The 12,449-nt window shown below is 53.5% G+C and overlaps 1 protein-coding gene across 4 annotated transcripts; it reads left to right on the top strand.

Annotated features, from left to right (window-relative positions):
- Positions 1-4,980: 4,980 nt before the first annotated feature.
- On the top strand, positions 4,981-10,114 carry GJB3 (gap junction protein beta 3). 4 transcript variants are annotated; one of them, XM_027109187.1, is made up of 2 exons: positions 4,981-5,628; positions 8,455-10,114. In XM_027109187.1, the coding sequence occupies exon 2, from the start codon at positions 8,511-8,513 to the stop codon at positions 9,321-9,323; it is 813 nt and encodes a 270-aa protein (XP_026964988.1). In that variant the 5' UTR covers positions 4,981-5,628; positions 8,455-8,510; the 3' UTR covers positions 9,324-10,114. The 4 variants fall into 4 exon arrangements, with proteins under 4 accessions (XP_026964988.1, XP_026964986.1, XP_026964987.1 ...); XM_027109185.1 differs by having other exon boundaries at positions 4,982-5,628; positions 8,477-10,114; XM_027109186.1 differs by having other exon boundaries at positions 4,982-5,628; positions 8,356-10,114.
- The last annotated feature ends 2,335 nt before the right edge of the window (positions 10,115-12,449 follow it).

Genomic DNA, 12,449 nt, shown 5'->3' with positions numbered 1-12,449 from the left:
CAAAAGCCTGATTAGAGTTCCAGAGAGAAAGTAAAAGGAAGCAAGGAATCAAGACAACTCATCCGAGAAGTTTTGCTATAAAGGAATGGAAAGAAACGAGGCAGATGCTGGAAGATGTGGGGTCAAGGGACTTTTGTTTGTTAAGATAAATACCAGAGTATCTATTGTCATGGGAAAGACCTGGTAAAGAGCAAAAGGGTGGGACTTCCCTGGTGGTCCAGTGGTTGGGAGTCCACCTGCCAATGCAGGGGACACGGGTTCGAGACCTGGTCCGAGAAGATCTCACATACCGCGGAGCAACTAATCCCATGTGCCACAACTACTGAGCCTGCACTCTAGAGCCCGTGAGCCACAACTACTGAGCCCACGCGCCTAGAGCCTGTGCTCCACAACGAAGAGAAGACACTGCAATGAGAAGCCCACGCACTGCAACAAAGAGTAGCCCCCACTCGCCGCAACTAGAGAAAGCCCACGCACCACAACGAAGACCCGATGCAGCCAAAAAATAAATAAATAAATTTTAAAAATAAAAAAACAATTTTTTAAAAGAGCAAAAGGGTGATGACATGGCGTAAGGTCTGGGGGCGGTGAGAAGGGGTGGGATCCCAGGACACATGTAGAATGACTGAATCCTGACTTCAACTCAGAAAAGTCCTGGATTACCTCTATCTGAGGATAGAGCTGGGCAGAAGTTCCAGGTCCCTTGGGATGTCTTGGAAGGAAAGCAACATTCTAGCCCAGATCCTGGGGCATCTCTTCCTACCCACAGCCCCAGACACACTACAGCAGGACTGGAAAGGCCCCATGCTTCCGCCAACCTGCTTTCCAGAGGATTCTGCCTGCCCCATCTCTGTGCTCAAAGGTAGAAAGGACCTTCAGGCCCAGGAGAGGGCCCAGGTCCCTGCCGTGTGCACAAACACACACACACACACACACACACACACACAAACACAAGAAAATCCCAGCAGGAGAGGGAAGCCCTTGCCCGAGGCCTGGGCAGAGTTTCAGACACAGGGGCTCTTGCCTGGCAGCAAGACCAGCTGGGCCAAGGTCTGAGCAGGAAGAACACAGTGGCAGGCTTCAGGCCTGCTGCCCCAGAGAGCAGGTGCAGGCCCTGAGGGGAGTGGGGTGGCCAGGGCAGCTGCTAAGCCCTGGTGCAACACAGCCCTGCCCTGAGGCGGGAGGATGGCCTAGATGGCCTCCCACATACTCGCCTGCTCAGGAAGCAGAAACTCGGAGTGGGCCAAAAGGGCCTGGGGGTCCTCAGAGCCTCTTCCTGGAATGGGGACTCTTCCAGCTCACTCCAGAAAAAGCAAAGGCCGGTTGTTGGGGGCGCTGCCTGATGTCAGGAATGAGTGGTGGCATCTGGCAAGGTCGGAGTGATAGGGAAACCGTGCACCTCAGATTGGGACTCGTGAACCCACGTGCCGGGACTCGAACCCGGACAAAACCCACAGTCTTCCAACTGAGATCACACACCTGGTTTCAGGACTTAATGAAGCTCAGGTTTTTGATGTCTCATGGCAGACAGAATTCAGTGAGAGACAAAGTGATAGGTAAGAAGTGGATTTATTTAGAGAGAAACACACTCCACAGAGTGTGGGCCATCTCAGAAGGCAGGGGGGCAGCCTTGGGAGAAACTCACTCCACAGACAGAGTGTGGGCCATCTCAGAAAGGGAGAAAGGCCTCAGGGTATGGGGGTGTCCGTTTTTATAGGGGTGGGTGATTTCATAGGCTAATGAGTGGGAGGAGTATTCCAGCTATTTCAGGAAGGGGCGGGGATTTCCAGGAATTGGGCCACCGCCCACTTTTTGATCCTGTGGTCAGCCTTGGAACTGTCATGGTGCCTGTGGGTGTGTCATTTAGCCTCCTGATGTGTCAGTGAGTGGAAGTTGACTTGTCCGCCATCTTGGACCCATTTGGTTCTAATCAGTTTATGTCATGGCCTCAGGCTATGTCATTCTTTCACATGTTGTGCCCTGCCCCCTTCCCTCCTGTTTCACTAGGACCTGGGCAATCAAATCACCTGGTCACCAGAGCACATTCACCCAACCACACACACAGCCTGACATGCACACAACCTCACAAAACCCTAGCAGCCACTTCCACGAGCATGCACATTCACAACCACACACACCAACCATACACACCTATGCCTCATGCTACCCCCTCGACCCCCAGCTACCCCACCCCACACGGTAACAGACAGTCCTCACACACAACCTTATGCGCGCCCAACTTTTACTTTACAAATAGGAACTGATGTCTACAACCAGTGAGCTCCCTACTCTCCTGGAAATAATTTCAAAGACTGTTCTGAAGAGTGACTGCTGAGGAAGTGGGTGAGGTCTCTTCAGGTGGGGTGACCAGGGAATACCCCTGTGAGAAGGTGAGACGTGAATAAGGAGGAAGAACCTGCCAGCTGAAGCGCAGTCCAGGCAAAGGGAACAGCAAATGCAAAGCCCAGAAGGCTGGACACAACATGGACTGAACATGCTGTTTGTGGAACAGAAAGCAGGCCAGTGTGACTGGGGAGCAGTGATCAAGGGGACGTGTGATGGGAGGTGAGGCAGGACTAGGTCACTTGGGGTTCTGTAGGGCAATGTCAGGAGAGTGGGTGCCAGGATAAAATAGGTGAGGGACATGATCTGATTTACATCATTAAAGCACTAGTTTAGCTAGAAGGAACCATGGGAGAAAAACTTTTTCCAGTTGTCAGAGGGGGGGAAGGCATTTCTAATTATGACCAATCCTAGAGGCCATAAAAGATAAGATTGATACACTTGACTACGTAAAAAAATGTTTAATTCTGCAAAGCAAAAACCCCATAAGCAAAGTCAAAATACAAGTGTCAAACTTGGAGGGGAGGGTGAAATCCTTGTTATTTGCATCATAGACACAGGGTATATTTCTTTAATATGTAAAGAGCCCCTAAGAAATCAATAATTTTAAAAAGGCAACCACCCAACAGAAAAATGGGCAAAAGCAAAAGACAGTTCACAGAAAAAGAAACACAAGTGGCCCTTAAGCGTATGAAAATATGCTGATTCTCGCTCATAATAAAAGAAATGCAAAATAAAATATAATGAGATACCACTGGCAAAGATAAGGTTTGCTAATGCTCTATATTGGCAAGAATATGGGGAAACACACACTTTATGTCTGATGGTAGCATAAACTGATACATCTATGGAGGGGACTTGGCAATATCTATCAAAACTTTAAATGAGCATACTTTAACCCCAAAATTCCACTTCTAAGAATATATCTTATAGACACAATTTTAAAAAAATGTGTTCAGTGATACTTATCCAACTGTATTTCTTGCAATGATGTTTACAACAGAAAGAAATACAAGATTGAAAACACCTTAATTTTCATCAATATGGGAGTGATTAAATATATTATAGTACCTATGCTATTCAGCTGTTTGTTTGTTTGTTTTAAGAGACAGCTCCCCATCTACTAAGGGGAAAATGAAATACTATTCAAGCATTAAAAAAAATGAGATAACTCTATATCTACTGATAGAGGAAATGTCCTATATTTTGTTACGTGAAAGGACATGAAAATAGCCAAGTACAGAACCATGTACACAGCACACCTCCATAGGGTAAATGGAAAAATAAATACCTACAGAGTCGAATACGCAGTTGATCTCAGGAAGGAAAAACCAGTAACTGGGAACCGAGTGGTCAGGTGGGCAGCCCTGATACATAGTCTGGTGTTCAGGGAGAAGCACTAGAAATGTGGGACTCAGCAGCCAATGGATAGTACTGGAAACCCGAGGACTGGATGAGCTCACCAGGAGAGAAGAGGCTGAGACCAGGATGTGAGGCCTCCGAGGTACAAGGAAACCAGGAGTGGGGCGTCAAGGAAGCCAAGAGAAGAAAGTGTTTTGAGAGGGAAGGAGCAGTCAGCTGTGTCAGGTACTTCTGAAGGTGCAGGAGGAGGACAGAGACATTACTGTCGTTTTTAGCACCCTTGATAGGGCTGTCTTTAGTTACATGGTTGGGTGAAAACATTGTTCAACGGATTGAAGGCTGACTAGGAGGTGAGGAAGTGGGGAACGGGTTTTGCTCTGAAATGCAGCAGAGCCGGAGAAGGTAAGGTGCAGGTGGCAGTCATGGACACCCCACCGGACACCATCATACTCACACATAGTCCCACACTGACACATGCACAGAAGCACTCGGCCCACCCCAGCACTGGTCAGTCTCAGCAATGATTTTCAAAGTAAAAGATGGCCTCTGCCCTGTGGCTTTGCCCTATCCGGAAGCTCAGCATGGCTGAGGCCTCCAGAGCCAGCTCTGCTCCTTATTATCTGTGTGACCCAGGGCAAGTCACACAACCTCTCTGGCTTTCTCACTCATAAAAGTGAGAAGGATTGTACCTTCCTCATCTGGCACTGTGATGATGAAATAAAGCCTGCGGGACAGTGCAGGGACCAAAGATATCTCTGAGCCCCCGGTGCAGTGTTAGTTTTCTACCAGGAGTAGTAGGTAGGGTGATGGTGTAATTGATCTTTCCAAGTTTGGAGTTACTTTTGAGAGTAAACGGGGATGCTGTTAATTACACCAGGGCCACAGGCATAAACCAGTACAGTCCTGGGAAGATGCCACGTATAATCACCCTTCAGCTAGCAACATCATCTCTGTCCAGACAGGGAGTGCTCAGGCCCTTTGGTGACTAAGACACCAGGACTCCCCGGGAGGCTGGAAACCCTGGGGGTTCCCCGACCAGGCTGAGGCCCCGGGGCTCTCTCATTACGTTCCTAGTCGTGGCACACTAGTAAATAAGACAAAGCGTCCTTGCCTTCAGAGCCCAGCCCAGCCCGGCCCAACCGCAGGCCCCGCCTCCCTCCGCAGGAGATCTAAAGCGCAGCCTCCGCTCCTTCACTTCTCTCTTACTCCCGCTCCGCACCGCACATGGGATTTGCCCCCTGCAGTAACTCCAGGCAACGGCCTCTCCCCATCCGGCCTTCACCCCTGGACGAAGGATCCCCCCATCTCCTTTCCAGGCGCAGTGCCCCTTCCTGCTGCGGGCACAGGGTCTGCCCCCCAACCTGCCCCCCACTTCTCCAAAGTGCCCATGCCCATTCCAGGACGCGGAGCCTGAGCCACGCACCTACGCGGGGAGGGCAGCCTCCGGGAGTGGTCGAGACCAAGCGCCAGGCGGGGACAGTGACCCGCAGGGCGCGGACACAGTACCCGTGGTAACGCACGTGGGCTAGTCCTGATTGCAGTCCGTCCGGGAAACACTTGACACTTAACCAGTTTAGAGCGCTTCACGCTCCGAATCTCATCGGACCCTTTGCCACAGCCCTGCCCAGGGCCACAGATGCCCCCGTTTCACACATGAAGAAGAAGCCCAGGCTCAGACGGGCGTCAAGCCCGGGAGAAGGTTGCCGGGGGAACGAGTGACAGTGTCTGGACTAAAACCCGACCCTCTGCGGCGGGCGGCTCCAGAGCTCCTCCCCTGACCCTCCCTCCTCCACGCCGCCCCCGGCGTTGCCTGCAGCCACGCGCCTCGCCGCCACTGCAGAGACGCGGCTCCGGTCCCGTTCGCCTCCGCTTTGGGCCTCGAGGACGCGGGGTCCCGGCCCCCCGCTGGCCGCGCCGCTGCTGGTGAGTGCGGGGCGCCTCCCCACCCCGCGCCCACGGCCGCTGAGCGCTCCCCGGCGACCCTGGGCGGGGCGGGGGCTTGATCCTGCCTTCGGGCCAGGCTGAGACTGGCAGGTGAGGGGATGGGAGGAGGTCGAGGGAACTAGACCCACCCCACTCCCCACCTGCCTTCTCACCCCTCGGTTCTGGGCGGGGAGGGGGCTCCAGCTGCTGAAGTTTCCCGGACAACCCCCTCCCCCGTCGGCAGGCTCCCAAGCTGCCTGGAATGGACGGAAACTTGGTGCTGGTGACGGCTGGGGTGGGGGGTGGAGAGGGGAGGGGAGTTCTACCCCGAGGAGCGGGCCGGCCGGCACTGTGGAGTGGCGGTGAAAGCTGGGCGCGCCTTGGTCCCGGGGCGGGGGAAAAGCGGATAGCTGGGAGCTGCTGCTGGGGGGCCGCATGGGGGGCCAGATCCGGCTCCACCAGTCCCGGGCCTGGGCTTGGAGGGAAATTCTTTGCCGGTGAGTCGCGTCCCTAGGGTGTGTTTGACAGGACTGGGCAGACAGGACTGGAAGGTGGAAGGTGGGGGCCCAGGAGGGGGCAGCCCCCAGGTGGGCCGCCCTGAGAAGGCTCAGGTGGAAGCACCTGTCAGGGCCCTTCTCCTCCGGGGCTGGCAGACAGGGTTCCAACCTCCACTCCAGTCTTCTTGAACTCTCGCCAGGTGAGTGCCAGGCTGGGGAAGGAATGGCCTTTTACTACTCTTACCACAGCTCAAGAAAGTAGGAATTATTTCTCTTTAGAGATAAGGAAGGAAGGTCAAAGAGATTAGGAGAAATTGGAAGTCACCCAGGTAGAAGGGGTAGAGCTGAGGCTTGAATCCAGATGTGACTCCACGCTCAATACACATCCCACTCCCCAAAGGACAGGTCTTAGAAGGAGCTGAGTTGAGGCAGACACGTTTTTTTTTATTCTAAGTATGTTACTGTATGCTGCTGCCAGTGCGTATAAAATAAGCGCCCTTGTGAAACAGAAGTTCATGAAAATTCAGAGAGGTAGAGGATTAAACAAATACTTTAATTCCCACTGGTAATTAAATTCCGGGGAGAAAATAAAGGGGACAGGAGCAGAGTGACTGGGAGGGCAGGGGCTTCCAGGTCCAGGGTAATCTAGGGTGGCCTCTAAGAAGAGGATGTTTTAGCAGAGGCCTCAGTAATGAGAAGGATGCAGCCATGCAAGTTTCTGGAGGAAGAGCATTCTAGGCAGCAGCAATAATTACAAAGCCCCAGAGGCCCCCATTGCGGCCTGAGCAGAGAGGCAGGTGGAGAGTGTAGGAGAGTAGGGCAAGAATGTAGAAACTGGGGGTTTATTCTCAGTGTAATGGAAGCTAGTAGAAAGTTTTAAACAAGGGCGTGACATGATTCAATTTAATGGACTCTGCGGGCATAGGAGCAGACACTTGAAGGCCAGCCAGGAGGCTTTGGTAATAATACCAGCAAGGGTGATGGTGGTTTGGAGCAGGGGGTGGTGGTGGAGGGGTGAGAAGTGGTGATGCAGGGGTGGACCCTCAGTCAGCATGCATGCTCAGAGTCACAGAGCGGCTCCAGGAGCACTCACGTGTGCACACAAGCCCACACGTACACACGGAGAGGCACATGCTCCCAACACCCTTTGCAGCATGTAGACACTAGGTGCACTCAGGCAGACCCACCTGTCCACACCCTCTGAGTCATTCCAGGACTAGGAGGAGGATGTGTGATCTGGGGACCCGAACAAAGCATGACTCCCCACCACAAAGCTCCGGCATCCCGGTTTGCTGGTGTGTCTGGGGCTCCCTCAGGTCCTGGCACAGGGAAGGAGGGTGTCCCTAGATTTTTCCTGGATCTGGTGTCCCCAGGAACCAGACCATTACCCTCTCCATGTGCCTCCCCCCGCAACCTGAACTGGTCTCCCAACTTCACCACCCACTGCCTGTGGGACCTTGGGGAGATTATTTCCCCTCTCCAAGCCCCAGTTTCCTATCTGGGGTTCATCACCCCAACTTCACAGGATGATAGCGAGGCATCAACAAGGTAAGTTTTTAGAAGCTGGTCTGGGGCAGGCATCCAGCAGAGAAAGGAGAGCAGGCGGTGGACAGCCCAGCCTTGAATTCAATTCTAGTTTTAATTTTTTTTTTTTTTTTGCGGTACACGGGCCTCTTACTGTTGTGGCCTCTCCTGTTGCGGAGCACAGGCTCCGGATGCGCAGGCTCAGCGGCCGTGGCTCACAGGCCCAGCCGCTCTGCAGCATGTGGGATCTTCCCGGATCGGGGCACGAACCCGTGTCCCCTGCATCGGCAGGTGGACTCTCAACCACTGCGCCACCAGGGAAGCCCCAATTCTAGTTTTAAATGAGTGACTTGACCGCTCTAGATTTCACAATGGATAGCCAGCATTTATTGAGCACTTACTGTGTACTGAGTGCTTTGCAATCCTTTTCTCATTTGATTATCAGTTTCTTCATCTGTCAATGAGAAGCATAATAGTGTCTACCTCCCAAGGTCCTTATAAGGATTAAATGAGATCCAGCACATAAAGTATTTAGCTCCTTGCCTGGCTCGTTGTAAATGCTCAATAAATAATAACTGTTATTATCAGCAAATGCACATTCCCTTCCTTCCGGCATATAGCTCTGTGACTTTGGGCAGGTTACTTAGCCTCTCTGTGCCCGTTTCCTCTCTGTAGCTTAGGAAGAATAACAGTCCTGATCTCATAGGGTCGTTGGGATGATCAAACGAATCCATCCACATAGAGAACTCAGAACAGCGCCTGGCACATAGTAAATGCTCTGTAAATGTCATCTACCCGTTCTCAGACCGGTTTTCCCATCCTGTCAGGCGGGCACGGCCCACAGCGCCCCCACCAGGCACCATGGACTGGAAGACGCTCCAGGCCCTACTGAGCGGGGTGAACAAGTACTCCACTGCCTTCGGACGCATCTGGCTGTCGGTGGTGTTCGTCTTCCGCGTGCTGGTGTACGTGGTGGCAGCGGAGCGCGTGTGGGGGGACGAGCAGAAGGACTTTGACTGCAACACTAAGCAGCCAGGCTGCACCAACGTCTGCTACGACGAGTTCTTCCCCATCTCCAACATCCGCCTCTGGGCCCTGCAGCTCATCTTCGTCACGTGCCCGTCGCTGCTGGTCATCCTGCACGTGGCCTACCGCGAGGAGCGGGAGCGGCGGCACCGCGAGAAACACGGCGACCAGTGCGCCAAGCTGTACGACAACGCGGGCAAGAAGCACGGTGGCCTCTGGTGGACCTACCTGTTCAGCCTCATCTTCAAGCTCCTCATCGAATTCCTCTTCCTCTACTTGCTGCACACTCTCTGGTACGGCTTCAGCATGCCCCGCCTGGTCCAGTGCGCCAACGTGGCCCCCTGCCCCAACATCGTGGACTGCTACATCGCCCGGCCCACCGAGAAGAAGCTCTTCACCTACTTCATGGTGGGCGCCTCCGCCGTCTGCATCGTGCTCACCTTCTGCGAGATCTGCTACCTCATCTCCCACAGGGTCGTGCGAAGCCTTCCCAGAAAGAGCGGCCTCCGGGGCCGCGGCCCCCCGTCCTCCGCCAGCCAGGCCTCCACCTGCCGCTGCCACCACAAGCTGGTGGAGGCCGGGGAGTTGGGCCCGGATTCCAGCGACGACAAGCTACGTGCTTCGGCACCCAACATGACCCCCATCTGACCACGGGCTGGGGAGCGATCCTGGGCTGCCCGTGGGGACAGGCAGGGAGGTATTGTGCCGGTGGAGGGGTCCTCCCGGGGCTGGGGGGCCCCACTCTGAATTCACTACACTATTCAATTTCACCTTTAGTAGATTGTTTTGAGCGCTGGGCACTATGCTGTCTGTCTGGTATAGGTCACACCACAGGCCCACTGGCAGCCCTCCTGGGAGAAAGACAAGCAAGTTAACTACTGCCTGCAAGGGGACACTTAGAGGACTCTGCTGGGCTTCACCTAAGCCAGGAGGGGATGATGGGGAGAGGCTTCCCTGAGGGAGGAATGTCTAAGAGAGGTGAGAAGTGCTTCCTAGCACACAAAAGCAGGTGCAGAGGCCTGGAGGCCACAAAGGGAAAGATGCTTGCCCTGGGTCTGGTGAGATGTACCAGACCGAAGGGAATCTTCATTCCTTCGGGAGAAGCACCCAGATTCCTGGGATGGAAAGGAAGTATCCTCCCAGCAGTGGAGGTCTGGAGGCTGCGAGTGAGCCTAGGAAGAGGAGGGGTAAGCTCTGGTGACACCAACCCCGGCTTGAGACACCCAGAGATCCTCTGGCTCACCACTGCCCTTTGGGAACCCGCCCCCCATCTTATTCCTCCACCCTCAGGCAGCTTTGCTCCCATCTTCCTCCCACAAGTGTACTCAGTCTGTTGCCAGCCTTTCAGACCCTACTCTCAGGGACTTGAGGTGGATGTGCTGATAGGAACATCCCCGAGGCAATTTCTTTGAAATCAATAAAGGCTGTCTTTTATACAGGTTGACTCTCTTCTTTTCTCCCACACTCCCACCCACAAGACCCTGAGGGCAGAGAAGGTAGCCCCTCAGAAGGGGAGAGAGCTCCATGGCTCGAGCTGAATTTAGGCTGGGGCTGGGGTTGACCCAGGAGGGATCTGGGGTGGAACCTACAGATATACATGCTGTGATTGTAGATGTGGTCACAAGAGGGCGCTGTGCTCCCTCTACAACAGCAGCGCTAGCCCTTCATAGTGAGGCCCTGCCCTGAGCGCACACAGTCACAGCCCTCTGGTTGCAGACAAACCACACTCCTTCCTCCTTTGTAACCCAGTCACTGCCATCCACAACGTGCATCCCCGCCCTGTGTACACAAAATCCCTGTTATTCATACTCTCACTCCTGTATGCTCACAACAGGCTCCTCTAAAGGCATGAAGCCCCAGCCTCACCCAAGCGCTATCCAGCTCCTTCCATTTTCCCTGAGCATTTTCTCCACCCCAGGCCCCTGGCAGACATGAGGACTGCACAGGGGAACAGGACCTGAGCCCAAGGAGCTCAGAGCCTGGGGGAGACAGAGACACACTCATCTCCTGCACTAACCAACCCCAGGTAGATCCCAGCCCCACTCCCAGCACTGTGTGATGACCTGAAATTTCAGGAACACCAACATCCAAGCCAGGACAGGATGGAAAGCAAAAGGGGGTGCAAGACTATACTCACGCAGAGGAACATTTAGTAACTATCAAAGCCAAGGCCAGGAGCCAGAAATCCAGGAGGCAGTGAGCCAAGAGCCAGTGCAGGCAGGGAAAGGACGGGTCATTGTGTCAACAGGACAGGCTGGGGTTCACCTTTGCTCTCACGTGTGGTCGTTACTGTGGTGGATAAGCCAGCCAAGTTTAAAGGGCCCGGGCCGGGCTGACACTCACCTCCCAGGTTAAATCATAGCTTAACCACTTCATGACCACAGCTTCACCATGCTGCACCTTGGACAGGCTTTCAGAACCTCAGTCTTGTCATCAATACAATGGGAATTTTATCGGTCAGGGTCTCAACAGGAAACAGATGGCACATTCAAACCAAGGAACTTCAAAGAGTCTCCTTGAGGGACTGTTTTTGAAGGTATAGGCATGCTGAAGGAAACCCATAAAAGGTGCCCTGGGGCTAGTACCAGGGTAGCAATGGACGGGTTGCCACACAAAGGCTGCAAGGAGGCATCCAACCGCAGCAATCAAATAAGTACCACGACTTCACTCTACCACCTCCTACTCACCTGCCAGCGGCTCCCACTGACCCAACACAACCAGAAACCAGAGGGCACAGAAGCCTATTGAGACGGTGAGTACGGGTCAGCCTCCCAGCGCACAGAGCAGATCTGAGGGGCAAAAGGAACATATTCAGCCCAGCACTCAGGACAGTATCCGCTCCTAGGATTGTTGCAGAGATTAAAGGAGACAGTGTCATAACATGTTAGTTCAGCGCTAACATATCCAGTAAATATCCATGCACAACCATGCTTAGGAAAGTCTCTGCCTGCCGCCCAGGCCATCTGGTGTGTCAGTCCCAGCTTGGAGTGGATGGTTGCCAAGGTCCCAGGGAGGGCTGATCGCTACCTATTTGCTGTGTTGCATTCCAGCATCTTCCAGGACAGTTCCCGCTGCCTGGATAAGGATGGCTTTGAGGTCAGAGCAACCAGAGAACAACATCAGCTATCCCAGCAGGGACTGAGCCTCCAGTCCTGGTCCCGCTTCTCCAAGCTGCGGGCCAGGACCACAGATGAGGGAATATTCCAGCCTTAAGCATCCCACATTTGGCCTGAGAGCTGTCCCCAGCAGTGCCGCTCACGCTTTCCATCCAGCATGTATTGAGCTACTGTTCACCATGGAGAGTCCCCAGCACACATCTCATGTCCCCTGGTCTTCTCTTATGAGGGTACACACCTCTACCTCCTCTTCCCCCAACCACGTGAGGAGTCACTGCAAGCTTCCTTCGATAGTGCTTATGATTACGATTTAGATTTCATATACACACTTTCGAGTCCACATCTACTTCATGATGTGACAGCCACCCTGCAGCCCAAGGCAAATAGATTATTTTGTATTCATCACCCTGATCCAAGCCCCTTGGTAGGGACTAAATGTTTGTGTCTCCCCCAAAATTCATATGTTGAAATGCTAACTTCCAGTGTGATGTTATTAAAAGGTGGGGCCTTTGGGAAGTGGGCTCATGAGGATGGATTTGTGCTCTTATGAGAAGAGACACGAGGGGGATGGTCTTTCTCTCTCTGCCATGTGAAAACATACTCAGAAGACAGCCCGATATAAACCAGGAAAAGGGCCTTCACCAAGAACCCAACCAGG

Source organism: Aethalodelphis obliquidens, unplaced genomic scaffold (genome assembly GCF_003676395.1).
Source record: "Aethalodelphis obliquidens isolate GAN/ISIS:26980383/991018 unplaced genomic scaffold, ASM367639v1 scaffold9, whole genome shotgun sequence".
Lineage (NCBI taxonomy): Eukaryota > Metazoa > Chordata > Mammalia > Artiodactyla > Delphinidae > Aethalodelphis > Aethalodelphis obliquidens.
This window is presented reverse-complemented; position numbering and strand designations above follow the sequence as displayed.

What these genes read in the sequence shown, in the direction of transcription:
- GJB3 (XM_027109187.1), top strand. Translation starts at nt 8,511, where the DNA reads ATGGACTGGAAGACGCTCCAGGCCCTACTGAGCGGGGTGAACAAGTAC.